Source organism: Melopsittacus undulatus, chromosome 12, assembly GCF_012275295.1.
Source record: "Melopsittacus undulatus isolate bMelUnd1 chromosome 12, bMelUnd1.mat.Z, whole genome shotgun sequence".
Classification (NCBI taxonomy): Eukaryota; Metazoa; Chordata; class Aves; order Psittaciformes; family Psittaculidae; genus Melopsittacus; species Melopsittacus undulatus.
Window position 1 is genome coordinate 3,990,013 of NC_047538.1, and position 21,968 is coordinate 4,011,980.

The following is a 21,968-nucleotide window of genomic DNA, read 5'->3' on the forward strand; positions in this document are numbered from 1 at the left end:
TCAGCTCTGCAGCCTGCACAGCACAAGGGAAGTCTCTTAACACTGTGCATAGGGCATGCAGGAGGTGAGAGCTGCGGCTCAGCACACATCTGCACCTCAGAGGCACAGGATGGATGCTGCCACCCTAAGTGGCATCTATTGCCTATGTCCCAAAGCCTCCAGTGCTCCTCAGTGTCACCCTGGGGGTGCTCATGAGACCCCTGCTCTGCCCCAAACCTATTCCACACCCTTACATCAAGCCTGGCTTAAAAAACATGCTTAATTTTAAATTCTCATCCTCAGCTTTCGATGGCTGAACTGACAGCACCCTTTTAATAATGTTTTGGGGCTCTTTCTTCACAAGATGGGCAAAAATGAACTAGTTTTAAGTGGAAACTGAGTTTTATGCTTAATCTCATGACTTGAGGAAGTGGGGCTTTAAGAAACAAATCTTTATCCAAAGACCTGGAAGAAAAAGAGTATGATTTTTCTCTGAGAGAAGGGCATGGCCAGAGAGGGAACAATGACTTTGCTATTGAGGAGCCAGGTCTCAATGCAAAGGCAAGAAGGCATCACCACAGGACCACAGAGAACAGTCTCTCACCTCCAGATCCAAACCACAAAGTAACTGGGATGCTGAAGGAGCAGCTTTGCGTGTCATGCACTGAGCTAGTGAGATCCCCGAGGAGCAGAAGGATGCTCATCTCCTGGAAGAACATCATGGGGAGAGTTTCTTGGTCTTCACTCCAAAAAGGGGATTTTCCTCTGCCTGTCTATATATCCAGAGGACGCAGCACTCAGTGTCTGCAGTAGGAAGCCTGTAACCGCAGAAGGAACAAGCACAGGCAGATCCCATGCTCATTCCCAACCTCTTTGTCATAAAATTGCTAGTTTCAGTATTTATTGTTGGTGGGAAACATGATGCTGGATCCAATAGCTGAGAGAGGTGAGGCTGATGCAGGTCCCCATCCCCATGGCCAAACAGTAGTGAGGATGAAGATGTGTGTTCCCAGCAGGCATACACATGCAAAGCACACATGTACTTTACATATACCTATATTCCTATGTACTTATCTATATACAGACAGACACTCAACATCCACACAAGCACTGGCAGCACCAGCAGCCTCATCCTGCTCCCCTCTCTGGCTGAGTAGGATGGAGAGCCACTAGTGAGAAATATATAATATTATTATTATATATATATTCACCATATATACATATGTGCAATGTGGATCCCTCCAGCAGCTGGGTTCAGACACTCAGCTTGCCCACAACAACTCCAAAAATGCTCTTTCCCTATATCCCATGGTTCCCCTGCATCGCACCACTAGGCAGCAGCTCCCTTGGTGTGGAAGGTGACCTGGGAATCTGCTCCCAGTGACTCATGGTGATGGATGTCACACCTCAACACTGGGACTGAAGGAGGGGCCCTGGACAAGGAATTGCTCCTTGGTTGTCTGTACTTTGGGTTCCTACCTGGCACTGTGTCTCTCTGCTCCTCTAGGCTTGTGGACATTGGCCACTGAAGGGCTGAGGGCTCTCCAGTGATGAGTGTGGGAGTAGACCCAGGGTATTGTTTGGGCTCCTTTCCTTGTGCTCCTTTGTGGGGGTGCAGATGAGCTTCTATCACATACTCTCATCTCTAAGTATGACAGATACCTCAAGCTTAACCCCTCCTAGTTAAGAGCCAGGAGTGTAGGAAGGACCAGCTTGGGCAGAGCAGGCAGGGTGCAGGCAGGGTGCAGGCAGGCCCTGTCTCCAGCAGTATTTTTACCAGTGTAGGAATGTTAATTCATGTTTCCAAGAGCAATTGCACAGCTGCCTGTGTGCATCTAAAGGATGCTGCCCTCAGGCAGCAGGCAAAGGGAAAGCAAGGAGGGTCAGTGCCAGCATCCCCACTGTACAGTCAGGGATGCCAATGGGACCAAAGTACAGTGATACAGGCAGCGAGCTGCCATCAATCACAGGGTCTTAGCAGAGGCTTCTGAGTATTTAAATCATTAATTAAGATGAATGAAATACACTTCTGCAGTTTATCCAAGTGCATGTTCCAAAACTGAAACCAGGTCATTAATTAGTGAGGGAGACAATTTGAAGGGTTATATCCGCAAAATCCTCTCTTAAGCCCAAGCAAGGCTCATCAGCGTGGCTTCAAGTGGAAGGATATGGCCCTACCCAGGGGATGCTACACCAGCATAGGATAGGTGACACTTGAAAAGAGACACAGCTGCATGGTCCCATCAATATGGGCTTTTAGGGGATTAGGGAGGTCCATCCAGCTCAGGACTGAGAACAGGAGACAGAACCTTCTAATCTTCTTGTACCATTGTGGCCTCCCCAAATAAATTCATTTGAAAAGCTTGGGGATTACTGGGAGGATTAGAGCTCCCTAGAAATCCCCCTGCATGATCTTCCCATCCCAAGGCTTCTGAAGCCTCCTTATGAAGATTAATGTAAACAAATATGTCCCATTACAGGATTAATCTGAACTGGAATTAAGAATGCCCAGTCTGTGTAATGTGAAATGCCACGTGAAGCCCAGCTGCAGGGTCCAGCATGCGTCAGCTTGTGCACATCCTCATGCTAGGACATCCGTGTTCACCAGACCCAGTTCCAGAGGACCGGAACCCACTGTCCAGAGGCAGCCCCTTTCCACCATGCTGTACTCCTGGTGCCTTGTGTGGCTCCCAGTGGACCTCCTGGGTGAGCATCTCTCTGATGATCGGTACAGGACCACAGTTGCCTTTTGCCTCCCAGTGCAAAGTTCCCTGTGGATGTGGAGTTTGGAGATGAGTTTCAGGGCCTGGTTTCTGGCCACTCACTAGGGTGTTGGAAAAAGACAGTGTTACAGAATGACCTTCTGCACAGTGCAATAAGACAGATACATTGGCAGTAAATTGCCTCAATTACAGGGAACTCAGTAATTAATTAGAAGCTGGGAGGCTTCCCATCCCTCTGTGCAGCTCTGGAATTAAGAGTCTGAGTGAGGAATAACTTCCAGGCCAGAGAGTCAGTGCTGGGGCTGCCACACAATTGCCCCCCACACAGAGAACTGCAATTGCCTCCTAGATGTTGATCGATCTGCTTCTGAGTTGGCAGCAAGGACATGGGTTTGACCTCTGCCTGTGGAGAGCAGAGAGAGGACTTCAGGCAGTGCTTGCGGAAGGGTATCCTGAGCAGTCACTGTCACTGCAAGGGGAAGAGTGCCTGCTAAAGCTGGGAAGGGGCTGTGTCCTCATTGGAAAGCGATGGAGGTGGTTGAGGAGGGTGAACTTACAGGGAGCACAGGCTCATAGGAGAGGTTGGGATCTCTCTGTGGAGGGTACCTAATGAAAGTGCCTGAGAGGATGCTCTATGCATATGGACCACAGAGTGCTGAGGATGTACCCGTGCTGCTGCCCTCTGCCTGCTGGGGAATCAGAGCCCAGGGACCTACCAAAGTCAAAGCCTTCTAGTGCTGAAGAGCTCAAGCATGGGCCAGAGGGACAAGGAGCCATCGTGACCTCCCTCCTATTGCAGTCTGAATCCATCCCTGCCTTGAAAACATCAGGCCTGGCTCTGCACAGCATCACCGTAGCGGGGCTGGGATGTTCCTCAGCAAATCCACTAACCTGGAGGTTGGCTAATGGTGCCTGCAGGACATCAGCCAGGGTCCCGGTGGCCAGAGCAGAGGCAATCAAAGCCTCTGAAGCAGCAATCAGACCCCTCCAAATTGAGCCAATGTGAGAAGTGTTTGCAGCTCCGGATCGATCCGCAGCCAAGGTCAGGCAAAGCAAAGCCGGGTTCCTGGAGGAGCTGCTGTGGAAAGCAAGTTGTAATAGAAATGAGTAGTAATAGTCTCCAGCCAGCACAGACCTCCAGCTGCTGCTGACCCAGTTAACCATAGCACTCACCTGCAGGAAACTTCCATTCCAGTTTTGATGCCTTCTGCCAGGGAAACCAGACCATGGCATGGAGATGTGCTTGGGAAGGGCATGGGATGCTCTGGCAGCTGCCAGGGTCTGGCTGTGCACAGGGTGCCCTAAGGGTTCATGCCGGTCATCTCAGCCCAGTGGAAAGCATAACACTGCTATGAACAAGTGCACAGTGATCCCCATCCACTAGGATGAGCACATTGCTGTCTGGTGGAGGGATTCCAGATGGTCTTGCCATGGCCTGATGAGTGCAAACCTCATACCCAGAACGCATTGAAACACAAAACCCAGAGAGGAGGACCATGTGCCTCACCCACAGAATAGCCATCACTTTGGGCTTGGAAGGGAATCTTGTGCTGTCCAGGGTGTCTGTCAGAGCCTCATCTCCTGAGCCCATAGCATAGAGCCAAGAGGTGGAGGAAGGAAGGAGCAGGATTTGGCTGGGGACTCACTGCTGCAGTCAGCAAAGGGTTGGTGTGGGGAGTGATGGAGAGCAGGCTGAATGTGAGCCAACCGCAGGTGAGATAAACTGCTGCCTTAGGGGGATTGTGGCCAAGGTCAAGGGAAGTTATTCATCCTCAGGATGAGCAGTGGGAAAGCCCCTGTGCTAGGCTGTGGTTTACCATGGGAATAGGAGGATGAGGTCAGATCTAACCACAGCTTCAGCTCCCTGGGGGTAACTGCAAGGAAGGCAGAGCCAAACAGTCTCACTGGTGCCAAATGATGTGACAAAGCACAGTGGTCACATAGTGGACCCTCAGATATTCAGGGTGAACATCAGGAAACACTTTTTCCTATGGATGCATGTGATGCAGTCCTGATGCAGCGATGGGAGATCTCTGTCCTTGGGGGAGTTTCAACACTGAGGAAGCCAAAGCCACAGCCACTCTGATCTGGTGTTGGGAATAGTCCTGCCATGTCCTGCCATCACTGTTCTCCTGGCTGGGCTCCAGTTCAGGCATGCCCTGCCATGGTGTGGCTTTGCAGAGGTCCTGCTTGGCTCCCTGCTCTTCAGCCCAGCCATAGTGTCTGCTGCCTGCAGGCTTATGGCACTTTGATTTCATGAGTGATCTCTTCTACTGACCTTGAGATGGACAGAATCGCATCTGGGACACATCCATAGACTTTTGATGGAGCCCTGAGTGGTGTGAAGAAGCCAAATATGAGCCATGGTAGCAAGCAAATCAGTATCCCATACAGTGGGCAGATGCTCCTCGCAGCCTACATCTGCACGCTTCTCACCATGCTAAGCTAACCAGCCCCCTTCAGAGACCAGTGTGAGTAGCCCTTGGCCACAGACCAGGTCCTAACATTCCCCAAAAGCCTTTTGCTTCCTCTGTTTGCCCTTCTCCCCTGAGTAAATCAGTGCAGGGCACTGCCAGCCCTGCCAGGCACACCTCAGCACTGCAAAGCAGGGACTCCTGTTGCATGCCTTGGGGCTCCTGGCACGTTGTCAGTATAGCCCTGGGCACCCTGCTCTGATCCCTTCTTATTTATGGCACATCCTTCCTGTCTTCTCCCTGCTGTTAATGCCTGAAATGTTGTAATTTAGATTCCGGCTGTGTTTGATTGCAAACTCTCCCAATCTACAAATTCCAGTGACAAGCTCTGGAGCAGCTCATTTACATGCCAAAGTGATCAATCCGGAACTGCTTGTTACACACACGAATAAATAAATAACAGATACACCGAAGAATGGGAAACAAGCAGCCCAACTAACCAATACACGTCAAATCATGACAGGCCCTGACATCCTGAACAGAGAACAAGAGGAGAATGGATGGGATAAGCTTGCCCAGCATTGCCCAGGGCTGCTCAGCCTTCACCTATCTCCTCTCATCCCCCAAGCCAAACAGGGATGTGCATCGATGCCAGGTTCCAGCAAGCAAAGACTGGAGCATGAAATCCTGGCTTTTAAACCACATACCTGCTCTGTCATTGGAATAACACATCCCCCATGATAGGAATTCAAACCTCTTAGACAATGGCAAGCAGCCTTTCAGCCTGATTTCCAGCTGACATTGCAGGAAATCCTTCCAGGGCACCTGAACCATCCCAGCTCCTTGTTCCATTGATTGAAGCATGGGAGACTTTCACATTCATGCAAACCTTGTTTTTCTGGTGATCAGCAGCGTTTTGGGACAGGCCAGCTCACCAGCTGCAGAACCAGTTTGTGTGGGTCCTTGGGCATCATTGAGCCACAAGTGACTGTAGGAGCACGGATGCTCTGAGCTGTGCTGGATCTGGGGGAACCACAACACTCCAGTGAGCATCCACATCATTTAGGACAGCTCTCATGGCCTCCTGACTCTGCTGCAGACCCAGGATCAGCATCGCTCTGGATGGATGCCTTTTCCTTTCAGGATGGGGCAGCTCCTTCACCTCCTTGCTGTCCTGTCCTGGTGAGGTGTGTGCAGTGCATTGCTCATCTGCCACCACCTCCCTTTGTGCTGTCTCCTATACAGTGACAGGAAGGTGTCAGCTGCCTGATTTATCCTCCTCTGACAGCTCCTGCCTGTCACTGCTTGGACCCCCAGGGGATCCCAGCAGGGAAGGCAGCAGAGGAGCATCTCTCCCTGTTGTCTGCTGTCAGGCAGCTCATGTGTGCCTGCAGGCACTGGGGATGCAGGGAGGAGAGTTTCAGGGGTCAGTTTTCTCCCATGGAGGGTGCAGTGCTGGGGTGGCTCCGACACATCCTGCCAGGTGATGTGCAGCAGCTTCCCCATGGCCCATCCTGGATTGAGGGTTTCTCAGGGTAAAATCCATCTGGAGCGATGCTGATCCTGGGTCTGCGGCCATGAGAGCTGTCCTAAATGATGTGGATGCTCACTGCAGTGGTCAGGTTCTCCTGGATTTGGGGCTGTCCTCTTTGGGGCAGGTTTTGGGGGGCTCTGCAGAGTACCTACATCAGTTCAGTACTCCAGTGTACAAACACCTTCCCTTCTGCTTTGGGCTTGACCCCATCTCACATCAACTGCTAGTCTCCTCATCATCCTTGTCCTTGTTCCATGCTGGACCCTGCTGCTGGTGGTGGTGCTGGTGGGATGCTCTTGGACCTGCATCAGCAGGGATAACCTGCCAGGGCTTCACAACCATGCTTGCACCCTTATTGAGGAAATACCACTTCTACCCCAGTCTCAGGGGTGCCAAACTACTCCCAGCTTGGGGAAAGGCATTTGTGGCCTCACTGGGGCAGTTTGCAGGAGGGAGCTGGGGCAGTTCAGCCTGGAGAAGAAAAGACTTCAGGGGGACATTACTGCAGCCTTTCAGTACTTAAAGGGGTCTATTAGAAAGATGGGGAGAGACTTTTTAGCAGGGCCTGTTGCAGCAGAATGAGGAGTGATGGTTTTAAACTAAAAGAGGGAGATTCAGGCTGGATGTGAGGAAGGAATTTCTTACAATGAGGGTGGTAAAACACTGGCACAGGCTGCCCAGAGAGGTGGTGGATGCCCCATCCCTGGAGGTATTCCAGGCCAGGCTGGATGTGGCTCTGAGCAACCTGTTCTAGATGGAGATGTCCCTGCAGGGGGGGTTGGACTGGCTGAGCTTCGAAGGGCGCTTCCAACCCAACCCGTTCCATGATCCTGTGATTCCATTCCGGATCCCGATGCGTGGCGGCTCCGTGCCGGGGCAGGGCTGCCCGTGTGCTTACTGTGCAGCCGGACACCCCGACACTGGGATGCTAAGGGGGGGTCCCCCGGCCTCTGCCTTCCGCGGAGGAGGAGCGGCTGTCAGCGGGAATGGCTGAGGCAGCACTGCCACCTCGCGGCGAGTGTCCCCACTGCCGCTGCCCGGCGCGGCACGCACATACCACAGACACCCGGAGGCAAGGGGCAGGCGTGTGCCAGGCTCGGGCCATGGTTGGGCTGGAGGATGTGCTGTGCAGGAGCCTGCAGGATGGCTCCCTGCAGCCAGCCAGCTAGCCAGCCAGCCAGCCATCCATCAACTGATCCATCCATCCACCCCTCCATCCTTCCATCAATTCATCCATCCCTCCATCCATCCATCCATCCATCCATCAATCGATCCATCCATCCCTCCATCAATTCATTCATCTATCCATCAATCCATCCATCCCTCCATCCCTCCATCCATCCATCCCCCTATTCACCCATCCATCCATCCATCCCTCCATCCCTCCATCCATCCATCCATCCCTCCATCCATCCATCCATCCCTCCATCCATCCATCCATCCCTCCATCCATCCATCCCCCTATCCACCCATCCATCCATCCATCCATCCATCCGTCCATCCATCTTCTGGAGACACCAATGTCCCAGCTGTAGATGAGGTTGGAGGAGGAAGGTTGGATTGAACACAGCAACACTGAAAGTCAAGCAAGTGTGGCTAAGCACTGACAAGGAGCCTGAAGAGCCTGGAGGTGCCACCTGAGCCAACACCATCTTCCATGAGATGCTGGAAACCTGGAACCATCCCCCTGTAATTCAGCATTTCAGTGGGGTTAGGGGGACAATCAGAAATGCAGGACACAGGAGCATGAGGCCATTGATCAATCCTGGATGAAATGACAGAGTGATCACATTTTGACTGTATGTTAAGGAAGGGCAGTAGGGCAGAAACACAATTACTGTCCTGAAGCCCTCTTTGGCAGTAGGTCTTTTCAAACTCACCTGTCATCTCTTCTTGACACAAATACAGGTCTGGTTGATAGAGGAACTCTGATAAAATAAAACTGCATTTCTTCTGAGCATCTGATTTATTACAGGGTGACATTTTGATCAAAAATGTGTTTTAAATTGCTTTAAGAGGACGCACACTCAGCTCAGTCATGGATCTCTGAAGGTCATTATTAATGGAGATGCATCCATGAGCAAAGTTTTGTCTGGAAAGGGTCTGTGGGTTCATTTTTGGTTTCACATCAGTCATTTCCTTTTTAAGCTGTTTTGGAAACAATACAACACCTTCCTTGGGACCACGAGAGGTGTCCTGGCTGGTCCCCAGCATCCCCGAGGACCTGCTGCACTCATTGAGGCATATCTCATCCCTTTGCTCCCTGCCGCAGTGGGGCTTGAGTACTGGTGGCATCTGGGGGCTCTCCTGTAGCGCTGCCAGAGCCCTGCTTCATCAGGGAGCAGCCCTAATGTGGGCACCAGAGGGGTTCAGCCCCCAGCAGCAGCGATGACAAGGCTGGGTACCAGTGACAGTCGTGCTCTGCCCATCACCCAGACCAGGAGCCATCAGGAGTGATCCCCACAGTGAGCATCCCTTGGATGCCACCTGGTGCTCACCCCTCCCATCCCCTCCTGCTATGACAGAGCTGTGGGATGCCTTTGGGCAGCCTCCACCTTCGTGTTCCTTTGTGCCCGGCCACTGCTGGTCACTGCCTTGGGCTAGGCTGGGAGCGCTGTGGTCCTGCACTTCTGCTGACCAAGCTGTTCCCTGCCTGTTCCCAGCACAGCAGGAAAGGGAACAAGTTTCTCCTGCAGAGAAAGCGAAACTTGGTACTCCTCTTCCCCAACCAGGCAAACCACAGTGCATGCAAGGACATCCCCTCATCCTGCTCCTCTTCCTCCCTGCTCACAGGGAAAGGCTTCGAGTGAGGAGAGCTGCTGCTCAGACTGCTCTGTCTTCATTCACCCCAGCAAGGAGGTAAGTCACCCCAACAGCAAGGGACATGTGCATCCCCTGCCAACACCCACCGGTCCTTGCTCCCTGTCCCACTTGCCTCCTCCACAAGTAGGAAAAGGAGGAGAATATGATGCCAGGGGGAAGGGAGGGCAGCAGTAATCTGTCTGTGATCCATGTGGTTGGGAACATCACTGGGTTCTGCAGGCTTGTTCCAGGCTGAGCACCTCAGGTTTTGGGGTCGGTCTGTGTGCTCAGGACATCCTTTCTCTCTCCAGCTCTATGTGTTGGACAGATGGATCTCTTCCTGCCTATCCCTTTCCTCTTTATCCCTCCTCTGTTGTGTTTTTTGCATCCCTTCCTCACTTGGGGTCTCTATCCCATGGGATCACTGCCTGTATCTCAGTGTTTCAACACTTCTCTGCATGCATCTGACATGCAACCACCCATCCCAAGAGCATGCAAAGGGTTTATGCTGTGCTTCATGTCCTGGCCTTTCCAATCCCACAGTCCTGCCTTGGCCACACATCAGATTTTCTGTAACATCACTGCTTTCAGATCACATAAGGAAACACCCCCAAAATCCTTCTGTGAAGTTATTTTCACTGCTGCACGTGGTGTTCTACCAATATTGAACAACACAGGGGTGCCATGGGAGATGTGTGGATGCACCTGATGAAAGCACTTGTGTCCAAGGTGTGTTTGCTGTGTGCTTGCCTCCATCCCCAGTTCCCTCACCCCTGTGTCTGTAGGGAGGCAGGATGCACCCCAGGCTTTGGCTGGTGACCAGCACCCTGGCAGCACTGCTGGGCATGGCCCTGATGGAGGACGGTGTGTGCCGGGCACCAGATGGCAAGGATGGCTTCCCTGGAGTCCCTGGCCTTGATGGGAGGCCGGGGCAGAAGGGTGACATGGGAGAACCAGGTAAGTGGGAGCCGGGATGTGCGGTGCAGTGACCTGGGCACCTCAAGCCCTTTGGCAGCAGCATCCCGGGCTGTGGGAGCAGCTCAGGTTATGACAGACATGCATGGACTTCCCCCCATCACCACCTCTCTGCAGGGAGATCAGCCCAGAGGACGGGCATCCAGGGACCGAAAGGGGATGCAGGTGAGCCTGGGCCTCCTGGCATCCCAGGGAACCGGGGCTACCATGGCCTGCCCGGCCCCCCTGGGTTCGCTGGGCAGCCGGGGCCGAAGGGGGCCAAGGGGAAGGCTGGCAATATCCTGGAGCATCCGCATCCTGCCTTCTCTGCCTCGCGGAGGTCCCCGCCGGCCAGGGGCAGTACTGTGGTGTTTGACAACATCATCACCAACGAGGAGAGCTCCTACAGCCCCCAGACCGGGGAGTTCACCTGCAGCATCCCCGGGATCTACTACTTCTCCTACCAGGTGATCTCCAGCGGTGACCTCTGCCTGAGCATCACCAAGAACAGAGAGAACGTGGTCAGCTTCTGTGACTCCAACAGCCGCCAAGTGCTGCAGGTGAACTCGGGCAGCAGTGTGCTCAGCCTGGCGCAGGGGGACCGGGTCTCCCTCAGCACCGATCCTGCCCGGGGCAGCATGATCTACAGCGGCTCTGAGGCAGACAGCGTCTTCAGTGGCTTCATGCTCTACCCACTGATGGGCTGATGGGTCCGTCCACCAGCCCAGACCTACCTGTCTGCATGGTGTTTACCCTGTGAGTGTGTGGGATGGTTCAGTACCGCAGCAAACACAGATGGCTGCAAACTGAGTCACCAGATGGGTCCTGTGCTTCCACAGGTGTCACAGAGTGGCCAGGCTGGGGGTCAGCACTGGAGCAGTTACCTCCATGCTGATCCTTTCCACCCCATCCTGGAGACAGAGGGCATTCAGACCCCACACTGAAGAGGTCTGATTGTCCCTGGAGACAACTTTATCAGCTACAGTTCCTTGTTCCTGAGTGGGAAATCACTGCATATCACTGCTTCTGCTACACCAACCATTGCAAATGCTGTCCTGGCACTCAGCCACTGCTGCTTCTCACACCCTTCTCCATCTGCATAAATAAACCCTTCTCCCACAACAGCTGCTTGGCTTTTCTTTCCTATTCATGTGTCTTCCCCAACCCATCGTTGTCCTGGGCCCCATCCCAAGCTGCTCAGTGGGAGAAGTGATGCCAGCTTGCCCCTGGCCCATCACAGACCCCAACTGGAAAGGCAGAGGGACAGGAGCGACTGAATGTACAAGAGCAGGAAATGTCTGGGACTGGCTGATGTCTGTCCTTTCTTGGATGAGTCGAAGGTAGCTGTCCTGTACAAACACAGGGGCAAATACATGAAGACCATACACTTCACCCACATGGTACTCTTTGGTACCCAAACTCCCCAAGGAAGGGGAAAAGCAGCTGTGGTCCTCCAGCCTGTCAGCAAGGAGTGGCAGGGACTTCAGGGTGGATGGTGTGGTTGTGGGATGATGGCAGTGGAGTGTTGAGGTGATGCTCTTCTCTCCTGGGGGCTTGGGGTGAGACTGGTGGGCAGTACTGCAGGCCGGGCAGGTATCAGAAAGCCAGGAAGCATCAGAGAAGTGCCTTGATTTCAGCTGTTACAGAGTTAACTTTCCTCCTAGTAGCTGGTGCAATGCTGTGTTTAGGCCTGAGTCTGAGAGCAATGCTGATAACACACTGATGGTTTAGCTGTTGCTCAGTAGCACTTACCCTGATCAAGGACACAATGCTCCAAGTGACATCCTTCAGTGCCATTGTGATACCTGGGAAGAAAGGGTTAACATTGTGCCTGCTTGCTTAAGCAGTCACTGTGCTTGGTGAAGCAGAACCGTAGGAGTCAAAGCTGCTAGAATGGTGAAGCAGAATTGTAGGAGTTACAGCTGCTCAGCAGAACTGTAGTAGGTAAGAGTCATAACTTCACATTTATTAAGACAAACAGTATCCATAGAAAGAACAGGAACAAAAGAGATCCAGAGTAACAAAATTTGCAAACTTGACAAATTTCTGCTTTAAGATCCATAAAACTTGCTTGTACTGAACCTGAGGTTTGGGTAGGAGACGAAACCCTATTGAGTCTGCATGAAAGCAAGAGGTTACTTGCGATGATGAAGAGGAGCTACAGGCCTTCATCCTCATGATCTCCTAACGACCACCCCCAGAAGGCACGGCGCAAGAGCATCAATGGGACAAATGCCAGAAAACTAATTATAATACTAGACGGGAATAGGTTTTGCATATGTATTAGACATGAAGCAATCTCATGTTTATGTAATCATTATATGTAACATAAACAAACTGAGTGACAAAGGAAAGGTGCACATGCCTTTGGAGGAGTGATCCCCCATGCACCTCAGCACTGAATGAAGCATACCTACTGTACAGCTTCAATGAGATGTAGAGTCTGTCTGTGTATCCATTGCCTGAGGATGCAGCATGGTCCCATCAGAGCCAGGCAATGACTTTGCACAAGCCATTCATTGCACACACATGGAGCTCTGCGCCCATCCATAAGCTGCCTTTGTGCTCAGAAATCAGTTCAGGATGTGCTGCGGTGGCACAAGTACAGATCTCACTGGATGGACAGGAAAGTGCTTGCTCAGAGGAAACAACCAGTCAGGAGGATGTGAAACTCATCTGAGGGTTCTGGATCCCCAAGGGCCCTTTCCTAACCCTGAGACTTCCCCAGGGAGGGTGTCACAGACTCACACACACTTTGCTGTGCCAGCGGCAGTGCCCACAGCAGACAGAGGCCCCAGCAGCACTGAAGCCCCCATCAGAGGTAAGAGGTGCTGCAGGGTCCATCTCTTTGGGGGAGGCTGCATGGGGACTGGGGGTCCATCAGTATGGCACAGCACTGGGCTATGTGAGAGGAGGTGGAGAAGGAGACACAGGCTGCACACATGTCATGGAGAGGAGATGCACGCTGGTCCTGCTGAGGGAAGACCTGTTCCTATGGGCAAAGGTTTGTCCTGGGAGATCCCAGGTGATGGGGGCTTGAACCTGATGGGCAGAGCCAGGGAAGTGAGGATGCTGCTGGAGCAGGGCTGGGATCGCTCGGGTCGACCACCTGGCAGTTAGAATGGGGGGGACATAGAGGGCTCAGCCATCACAGCCAGGAGCTCCTGGTGCAGTCAGCCTCATAGAACCTCCTTTGTCCCATGGTCTGGAAGCCACCATGTAATGCCTCCAATCCTGAACACTTTCTTTCCCTTTGCAAGCTCCAGAGCACCGAAATGGGGCAGAGCTTCTGGGAGCAGCTCCATGTGGTCCTTGCCCTCCTGCTCCTGAATCCGGGGTCTGCTGTGGCCGGAGATGCCCGTCATAGCTGCTATGGTGTTCCAGGCCTGCCAGGTATGCCAGGTCTGCCAGGCAAGGATGGCCGGGATGGCCTGAAGGGAGCCAAAGGAGAGCCAGGTGAGTAAACAAGGAGGGGAACCACACAGGCTGTTGAATGGGGGCCGTCAGTTCCTCCATGGCTGCTCTCCTTGGTTTACAGGCTTAAGGAGAGCATCCTCTGTGGAGAAGCCTCTCCCCACATCCTGCCATTGACACTCACTCCCTTTCACCCCCCCCCAGGAATCCCGGCCCCCCCTGCAACACGAGGGCCCAAGGGCATGAAAGGAGAACCAGGCAGCCCTGGCTTGCCAGGCAAGAATGGCCCCATGGGTCCCCCTGGTGCCCCTGGAGACCCTGGAGACCCTGGCATGGCTGGAGAGCCGGGAATGCCGGGCAGCTACAAGCAGAAGCACCAGTCAGCATTTTCAGTGACAAGGCAGACCGGTGAGTACCCCTTGAAGAACATCCCCGTGGTGTTCAACCATGTCATCACCAACACCAACCACGACTACAACACCACCACGGGCAAGTTCACCTGCAGGATCCCCGGCCTCTACTACTTTGTCTTCCACTCCTCGCACACAGCCAACCTCTGTGTCATCCTGCACAAGGATGAGGTCAAGGTGGCCAGCTTCTGTGACCACAAGACCAACACCATGCAGGTCAGCTCTGGGGGGACCCTCCTCCACCTGGATGCTGCGAACCAGGTCTGGTTGGCAGTGAATGACTACAATGGCATGGTGGGCATCGGGAACTCTGACAGCATCTTCTCTGGGTTCCTGCTTTTCCCGGACTAGAGGACCACCAGAGCCCATCTCAGTGTGCTGGCCTCTTCACCCTGCCCTGAAAACACTGCTGCTTGTGCCAGGCTGTTGCTGATGCTCCAGGCTTCTCTGCTGGCTGGGAAGCCCCAGGGAAGAGGTCAGCTCTAGCCCCAGACTCAATGGTCTGGCCTGGGGACTGAGCGCAGGCAGCCACTGAATGGGGCAAACAGCCACATCTGAATGCATCTGCACCCAGAGTGATGGTGCCAAGCCCCCAGGGTGCTGCTGGCACTGCCACGTGCATCCACCCTGAGAATCCCACATAACCGGACTGAGGCAGAGGTCTCCCTGCACCTTTCCCCTTCCCAGCAGGACAGCCACGTGTCTTGGAGCAGGTCAGCAGCAGTGCCTTTGCCATCACCCAGCTATGGAAAGTGTCAATAAAACATCCCCCAGTGCATGTGGCCCAGGGTGTTTGTTCCTCCATGACTTGTAGGTAGAGCTCACATATGTCTGGGTGAATGTTGTGTGCATGTGTGGAATCAGAACAGCCTTAATTCCTCCCTAGCTTGTCCATTGTCAGCATCAGAGCATCACACACCATTCACAACCCTGGCTTTGCTCGGTGGGGTAGGACTCACAGCCACATTGATTGCAGGAAAGGGATGGTTCATGTGCCCATGCCCCTAGGTCAGGGGGGACCAAGACTCCTCCAGGTAGGGGCCCTCATACTGCTGTTCCCCTCCAGTTCAATTGCAGAAGGCCACAGAGCACACAGCACACCTCATAGCCATGCCTCTGGTGGCTGGGACATCCCAGCTTCAACAGGTTCAGGCAGGGGAAGCACTGATTTCCCTGAGCGTGTGGCTTTTGTGGCTTTGGAGGCTACAAAGCCCACCAGGAGAGTCCTCCTGGTGGCACACTTTGTGCAATGGAAAAGGAGGTTGTCACCCATGAACATCCTGTGCTTCATCACCACAAGCATCAGCAGAAAGCAGGACTGGAAATGCTTTCACCACAGGATGGAATCGTTTCCCATCCTCAGCATTTAGGAGAGCCTGGAGAACAGATTCAAGGTGATGGATGACCCTGTAGCATCCTCTGGGCTGAGCTGGGAAGCAGAGAAGCCTGGGGGATGATAGTTCAACGCACACACATCTCTGCAGTCCTGGGGGTTACCCCAACCTTGTCTGGAGCTCATGGCAGCATTCCCCATAGCAAGCATGACCCAGGGAGCCTGCAGGGCAGAGCAGACATCCCTCTGCTCCCCAAGGCCAGAGCTGCATGCCTGGGGCCACAGGGTGCTGCTTGGGGATGGCATGTTCTGCTGAGCTGATGGACAGCATCTGCAGCGGATGTGGAAGTGCCACTGAAAAAAGGGTAGGAGCTAAAGATAAAAAAGGGATGTGGCCCAGATCCTTTCACAATAACCCTTCCAGCAAACTTCTGCTTCTCCTCGTAGGCATTTCCAAGCAGGACACTGCTGTGTCCTGCCCCATCTCCCCATCTGTGCAACCAGAACCTGAAGGTAAGAACGAGACATAGGCAAGGCTGAGCCCCAGCTCCACCCTGCAGGTAAGGGAACCTGGCAGCATCAGATTCCTGGTGCTTGATGCCTTGCATGGTGCAGAAGAGAAAGGAGGCTGCTGGGCTGGAGGTGGTGGAGATCCCTAATGGGACCTCAACCCATCCTGCTGACCTGGGGAAGGGGGGGATGAAAGGGGAGATGGCAAAGGCCCAGCAGGGAGATCAGCGACTGAGCATCAGTCTGAAAGGGGCTGGGAAATTCCACCTAAGGCCAGTGAGCGAGCATGCCTGGGGTGATGTGATGTCCAGGTACAGCCCTGGAATGTGCAGTGCTCACGGCATACACAGCTGCACGGGGAGCTGGGGAAAGGAGCCGAGCTGTGGGATGCAGGGAGGGCAGAAGGAAGATGGGACCCCAGGGACCAGCATCCCCTATGACTGTCCCGGTAAGGCTGGTTAGATACAGAAATGCTCCTGGGATGAAGCAGGCATATGGCAGAACACAACAGGAGCACACAGGGGTTAGAGGGCAGGTTTGGGGATTTCCTTGTAACCTGCAAGGATTGCTGTCCCACAGATAGGCTGGTGGGAAGCAAGAGCTTGCAGATGGGAAACTGTTCCCACCTGGGGATGGATTTTACCCTGCAGGTGTGATCCTAAGGTGGGGTAGAGAATTTCTACTCTGAGGGAGCAGTGGGAACCTGCAGCATGTGCCTGTAGCAGCAGCCTGGCCAGGCTGGCATCAGATCCCTGGGCCAGGCTAACCTGTCCCCAGGTATTCATGTGGCTGAAGCTCTGGGCACTTGTATACTGGTCATATAAAAGCAAGAAGAGACTGAAAAACCCTCCCATGCCCAAAGGGGATGGTCCCTCCAAGGCCATCAGGAGGGTGGATTTGACTCTGCAGCAGGATGTTTTCCCTCCCTGGTGGCATTACCCAGGTGTACTTCTAGCCATTGTTCTCCAGAGCAGCACAGAGTGCTTGCCCCATCCCTCCCATTGCACAAGCCAAGCCCCTCAATGTCCTTCTGTGCTCCAGCAGATGCAGACCCTGTGGGCGATGCTGATCTGTCTGGCTGGAGGGCAGCTTGCAAGTTCCACCCTCTGCAACACCTATGGCAGCATCCCAGGCATCCCAGGGTCACCAGGACGACCTGGAAGCAATGGCAGAGATGGGGAGAATGGCCTAAAGGGTGACCGAGGTAAGGAGGAGAGGATGCAGTTGGGGAAAATGTCATATTGGGAATGCCAAGAGCAGGAAAAGGCAGTGCTGGGTGCATGGTCCTGGGAAAGCAATCCATTTTTCACCAGTGACTATAGGGGGTTATCAGGAGGGGGTGATGCTTGGGGACAAAAGGGGACAGACTGGAGGAACAAAAGCAAGGTGCATCACTGATGCTGGGCAGGTAGGGCTCTCCATTGACCCTCACTCCATGCAGGTACTGGTGGTTTCCTTCTCAGTGCCCCTTGCAGACCCATGGGGCTCTACTGAGACCACAATGACTCTTCCTTCTGCTCCCTAGGTCCCCCTGGCCAGGTGGATCACGAAGGAGACATGGGGGAGAAGGGAGACCCAGGACTACCAGGTTACCCTGGGAAGATTGGCCCCAAGGGCCCCCCTGGTTCAAAGGGATTACCAGGTCCTATGGGAAGCCCTGGCCTTCAGGGCGATGCTGGTGACTATAAGGCCACCCTCAAGTCTGCCTTCTCAGCTGCCAGGACCATTGGTCCCTACCCACGCCAGGAGCAGCCCATCCGCTTCAACCGCATCATCACCAATGAGATGGGCCACTATGAGAACCGCTACGGCCGCTTCATCTGCCGCATCCCTGGCATCTACTACTTCACCTACCACGTCACATCCAGGGGCAACCTGTGCCTCAGCGTGAAAAGGGGCCGGGGTGGCAGCAGGGGTGAGAAGGTGGTGACCTTCTGTGACTACGTGCAGGGCAGCTACCAGGTCACCACGGGTGGTGTGGTCCTCAAGCTGGCAGCCAATGAGTCCATCTGGCTGGAGCCAACAGAGAAGAACTCCCTGGTGGGGATAGAAGGGTCCGACAGCATCTTCTCTGGCTTCCTCATCTCCCCCAGTGCTTAGTCTGTTGAACATGTTCTGCATCCTTTCTCCTATAGCTGGCTGATCCCTGCAGGGCTGAGGACTCCCCTGGAAATCTGAATCTTTGCTCTGGATTTAAGTGCCTTAAGCACATAGCTGCTGCTCTTGACCATTAAATGACAGCTCTTTGTGCTGCTGACTCCTTCCTGCTTCTCACAGCCCCAGGTGCAACCTGGGTTCATTCCTGCTGAGCAGAGCCAGATAATTCATGCAGTTCCTGCTGCAGATCACTGTCACAGAGCCACACAGCAAAGGTCTCAGCCCAGGGTTTGGAAAACAGAGAGGAAAACATGATCTCTAGCAGGAGGTGGGACACACAACACAGTGGGAAAGCTGCAGCCACTGGGTACAGGTGGTAGATGGGGAGATGCTGGAGACAGTGTTGTACCAGAGTCCTGAGGCCCGATGGATGTGGGGACACCAACCTCTTCTAGAGCTTTTGCTTTGGGTGGTGGTAACTGTAATATCCAGGGAAGTTTGTGGAACCTTGTGCCAAGACGAGCCGTGATAGGGAAGCCAGAGCTCAATGCCATGATGGAAGAGGTGAGCACACAGATAGGGTTGGGACTGGATGAGCTTTAAGGTCCCTTCCAACCCAAACCAGTCTGGGATTCTGTGATTCTATGAAGTCCTAAAGCACAACCAAGCACTCTCAGAGATGTCTTTATTAGTAGAGCTGATGGATCCAAGGACCTCCAGAGCTGAGGACTCCAGGAATGTCCCCATCCCTGGGGAAGGTGACAATCCAGCATCGTACCTGCGTGGGCAGGTTGCCTGCAGCCTCCAGCCCAGCTGTGCTGGGTTGTGAAGCCCATTGGGGTGTCCACAGGGCACTCACCACATAGGAGAATATTTGGGGGGGGTCTGGGATTTGAAAGGGGCTTGATGGAGGGGGTGATAAAGGGGTTTGGGGATCGGATACGGACTGGATTTCGTGCCACTGAACTCTCGGGGTCTGCTTGTGGGTCCAGGGCCCCGCATTACTGGCCCGCACAGCGCAGTGACCAGCACTGGTGCAGGCTCCAGTTTGTCCTGGGTAAGTGGCCGGCAGATGGCACTGGAGACTGGATCAGCCCTCGCATCCCTGTCCCGCAGGCTGGGAGGGCAGCGCTCGCAGGGACCAGGCAGCAGGTGAGGGGAGGCTTTGCCTTTGCCTTTGCCTTTGCTTCCTCCTGCACCATCCCCGCTGCCTCCCTCCCCCAGCAAAATCTGTGGCTTCTGTCCCTGGGGTGCAGCCGCCCCGTGTCCGCAGAGCTCTGCCCCACATCAGAAGAGATGCTTGGCTATTGCATCCCAAAGATCTCCCTGTGCGGGAGCACTGGGATGCTTCTAAAAAGCAGCTGCATCACTTGTGCCATTCTGCGGCTGGAGATGCAGCATCCCCAGTACAACCGGGTCAGCAGGGCAGGGCGAGGGAAAGAGTTTTAACCCCAAAACCAAGGCTGGGCAGCAGGTCTGCAGGAGTCAGCGAGCCAAGGAGGACAGGGCTGCCAATGAAAGAGCCTTGGCAGGCTGGAGAGATGAGCTGGCAGGAGCCTACTGACATCTGATGGAGACAAATGCAAAGTCCTTCCTCTGGCATGGGTTAACCCCATGCAATAGGGCAGGCGAGGGCAGGAGGAACCTGAAGCAGGAATGGATCTAGGATGTTGGTGGACAGCGTGTCAAAGCTTTCTGCCTTTCTGAGTAATTGATATAATCATTTTGGACTTTTGAAAAGGTCTTTGTCAGGACCCCTCTGGAGTGATTTGTGAAGCTGATGTCTGGCCTAACACCAGCACAAGCCAAAGGGTTTCCAGGGTCTTGGCTGTACCTGGAGAGTCAGAGGGGGATGCAGGTACCAACTGCACCTCACTTATGCATCCGGAACACAGAGGTGTGCAGCTCCTGCCATGGGTCTCAGCCAGCACCCCTAATGCCACCGCAGGCACAAGCTCCATGGGACGGCAGCTGTCTGCTCCTCGGAAGCTGTCACTGTGTGGGCCATGGAGCAGCACAACCTCTCAGGTACCTAGAATGGGTGAGAAAATGAGAACAGAGGGCTGTGGGTGGCTGGGGTGGATGGTGGTCCATGCAGCATCCCTGTTCAGTTCATCCATGGCCGCTCAGTGCGGGCAATGTGCTTCTGTCCCTGCAGGAAGACCTGAGGTCTCCACCCCACCATGAAGAGGACCCCTTCTCCCAAGCTATTAGAGCACCCACTGAGACCAGAGCCAAAACGCAGGTGCCCCACCCCAAGGGACCATCCACAGGAGGAGCCTGTATCACAGGGCTCCACATTCACTGTCTCAGGGAAAGGACTGATTTGCACCTTTAGTTCACCCTTTACATCTCACCCATGGGCTCCTGCTACCCTCTAAGCTTTAACCAGGCCATGGCTGCACCCATTGCAAGAGCTGCAGGCTTTGCTCTCATCCAGGATATGCCAGAGCTGTCCCAGTGCTCTGTGCCTTTGTGCTCACTTGCACCAATGCATGTGCATGCTCCCACCCATGCACTCATCCTGCTCCACGCACGTATTGACTGCTCTGTGTGTGCTCACATCGTGCACCCATGTGCACTCACCCTGCTCCATGCATGCTCCCTGCAGACCTGCCCTGACAAGCACGTTCTGCTCCCCTTCCCTCCCTTTGGGTTTTTCTTCCCATTCCATGCTGAGCCCGGTTCTTCCTCATGGTCCCACCAAAGCTAAGCCATGGAGCTTCACCAGGTGGTGCTGTGACCCTCGCCTGTGGTGTCGGGCCTCCACCAAGATGAAGAGGCCAGCAGATGCTGAGCAGATGTCGAGGCGGGTGGTGCTTTGAGGTGACTTCAGAGCAGGGGGTTTGAGGGTGTAAGCATTTTGCCCTAAGCAGACATGGGGTGCTTGGAGGTCTCGCTGTGTGGGACAGAGCTAACCAGGAGCACCATGGCCATGTCGCCCATCACGCTGCCCCATCATGTACCAGATCACACCAAAGAGCAGCACATGTGATGGGGACTCCCAGCAACCAGGCACACTTGGGAGCAAGCCCCCTGATGTGCCAAGACACTGACAGAGAGCTGTGAGGATCCTAAAATCAACCCTTCCTGGTACCCAGCACCAGGGATCAGCATGAACACCATCACGTGGGGGTTTCCCTTGTGTCATCTACCTGGGTTTTGGAGATTGTCTCTGTGTCAAAGCTCCAGTGCAGGCAGAAGCAGGATCCGATGAGGTGGAGCATGCAAGGTGTCTGTCGAGTCCTATGGGAAGTGAAGCTGAACTGGAGAGATCAAAGCCTGGCTGTGTTGTTTATCAGTACCATTGAGCCAAGGATGAGGATGGTCTCACATCACCAGCAAACACTGTGGCAGCTGCAGAGGTATTGACCTGTTTGTGCTGCGCCCCATCAGTTCTTGGTACCTGTTATCCAAGCTCTAACCTCAGGGCTCCTGATAAGTTTGTTTCCCCCATCCTCACTCAGGCTTGGGTGTGAATTTGCATGGTAAGAAGCAATCCCTTCTTTTCCTTGGAGCAATTGGGACTGGTTTGTCTCCCACCTTGACCTGCACAGGGAATTCCTCCTTTCCCTGGCCTCCCTGCAAGCAGTGGGAGCTGTGGAGGCTCCGCTCTGGGCTGGCCACCAAGGGGTTAAGTCCCAGCCCCTTTTTCCTCCTCCTTATGAGGAGCAGCCTTTACAGGGCTGCAGAAAGGCTCTTTCTTTCCCCAGCAGATCTCTGGGAATGAAGTCTGTGTTCCAGATATTAAATTACTCATAAAATAGTTGGCCTGTCCCCGAGGCAGCTCCGCAGCCC

At 54.0% G+C, this 21,968-nt stretch overlaps 3 protein-coding genes across 7 annotated transcripts; all 3 read left to right on the forward strand.

Annotated features, from left to right (window-relative positions):
• Positions 1–9,393: 9,393 nt before the first annotated feature.
• On the forward strand, positions 9,394–11,530 carry C1QA (complement C1q A chain). Of its 2 annotated transcripts, XM_034068337.1 has the most exons (4): positions 9,394–9,509; positions 10,238–10,409; positions 10,545–11,162; positions 11,246–11,530. In XM_034068337.1, the coding sequence occupies exons 2-3, from the start codon at positions 10,247–10,249 to the stop codon at positions 11,111–11,113; spliced, it is 732 nt and encodes a 243-aa protein (XP_033924228.1). In that variant the 5' UTR covers positions 9,394–9,509; positions 10,238–10,246; the 3' UTR covers positions 11,114–11,162; positions 11,246–11,530. The 2 variants fall into 2 exon arrangements, with proteins under 2 accessions (XP_033924228.1, XP_033924227.1); XM_034068336.1 differs by having other exon boundaries at positions 9,410–9,509; positions 10,215–10,409; positions 10,545–11,530.
• Positions 11,531–13,089: 1,559 nt separating this feature from the next.
• On the forward strand, positions 13,090–15,008 carry C1QC (complement C1q C chain). Its single transcript, XM_034068353.1, has 3 exons — positions 13,090–13,227; positions 13,667–13,862; positions 14,025–15,008. The coding sequence occupies exons 2-3, from the start codon at positions 13,682–13,684 to the stop codon at positions 14,579–14,581; spliced, it is 738 nt and encodes a 245-aa protein (XP_033924244.1). The 5' UTR covers positions 13,090–13,227; positions 13,667–13,681; the 3' UTR covers positions 14,582–15,008.
• A 977-nt stretch (positions 15,009–15,985) lies between these two features.
• Positions 15,986–18,334, forward strand: C1QB (complement C1q B chain). Of its 4 annotated transcripts, none has more exons than XM_031044291.2 (3): positions 15,986–16,076; positions 17,118–17,277; positions 17,599–18,334. In XM_031044291.2, the coding sequence occupies exons 2-3, from the start codon at positions 17,118–17,120 to the stop codon at positions 18,171–18,173; spliced, it is 735 nt and encodes a 244-aa protein (XP_030900151.1). In that variant the 5' UTR covers positions 15,986–16,076; the 3' UTR covers positions 18,174–18,334. The 4 variants fall into 4 exon arrangements, with proteins under 4 accessions (XP_030900151.1, XP_033924259.1, XP_033924257.1 ...); XM_034068368.1 differs by having other exon boundaries at positions 15,992–16,123; positions 17,115–17,277; XM_034068366.1 differs by having other exon boundaries at positions 15,992–16,123.
• Positions 18,335–21,968: the final 3,634 nt, after the last annotated feature.

What these genes read in the sequence shown, in the direction of transcription:
- C1QA (XM_034068337.1), top strand. Translation starts at nt 10,247, where the DNA reads ATGCACCCCAGGCTTTGGCTGGTGACCAGCACCCTGGCAGCACTGCTG. An exon ending in GGGTGACATGGGAGAACCAG is followed by an intron (nt 10,410 to 10,544) that starts GTAAGTGGGAGC and finishes ACCTCTCTGCAG; the next exon opens with GGAGATCAGCCCAGAGGACG.
- C1QC (XM_034068353.1), top strand. Translation starts at nt 13,682, where the DNA reads ATGGGGCAGAGCTTCTGGGAGCAGCTCCATGTGGTCCTTGCCCTCCTG. An exon ending in GGGAGCCAAAGGAGAGCCAG is followed by an intron (nt 13,863 to 14,024) that starts GTGAGTAAACAA and finishes ACCCCCCCCCAG; the next exon opens with GAATCCCGGCCCCCCCTGCA.
- C1QB (XM_031044291.2), top strand. Translation starts at nt 17,118, where the DNA reads ATGCAGACCCTGTGGGCGATGCTGATCTGTCTGGCTGGAGGGCAGCTT. An exon ending in TGGCCTAAAGGGTGACCGAG is followed by an intron (nt 17,278 to 17,598) that starts GTAAGGAGGAGA and finishes TCTGCTCCCTAG; the next exon opens with GTCCCCCTGGCCAGGTGGAT.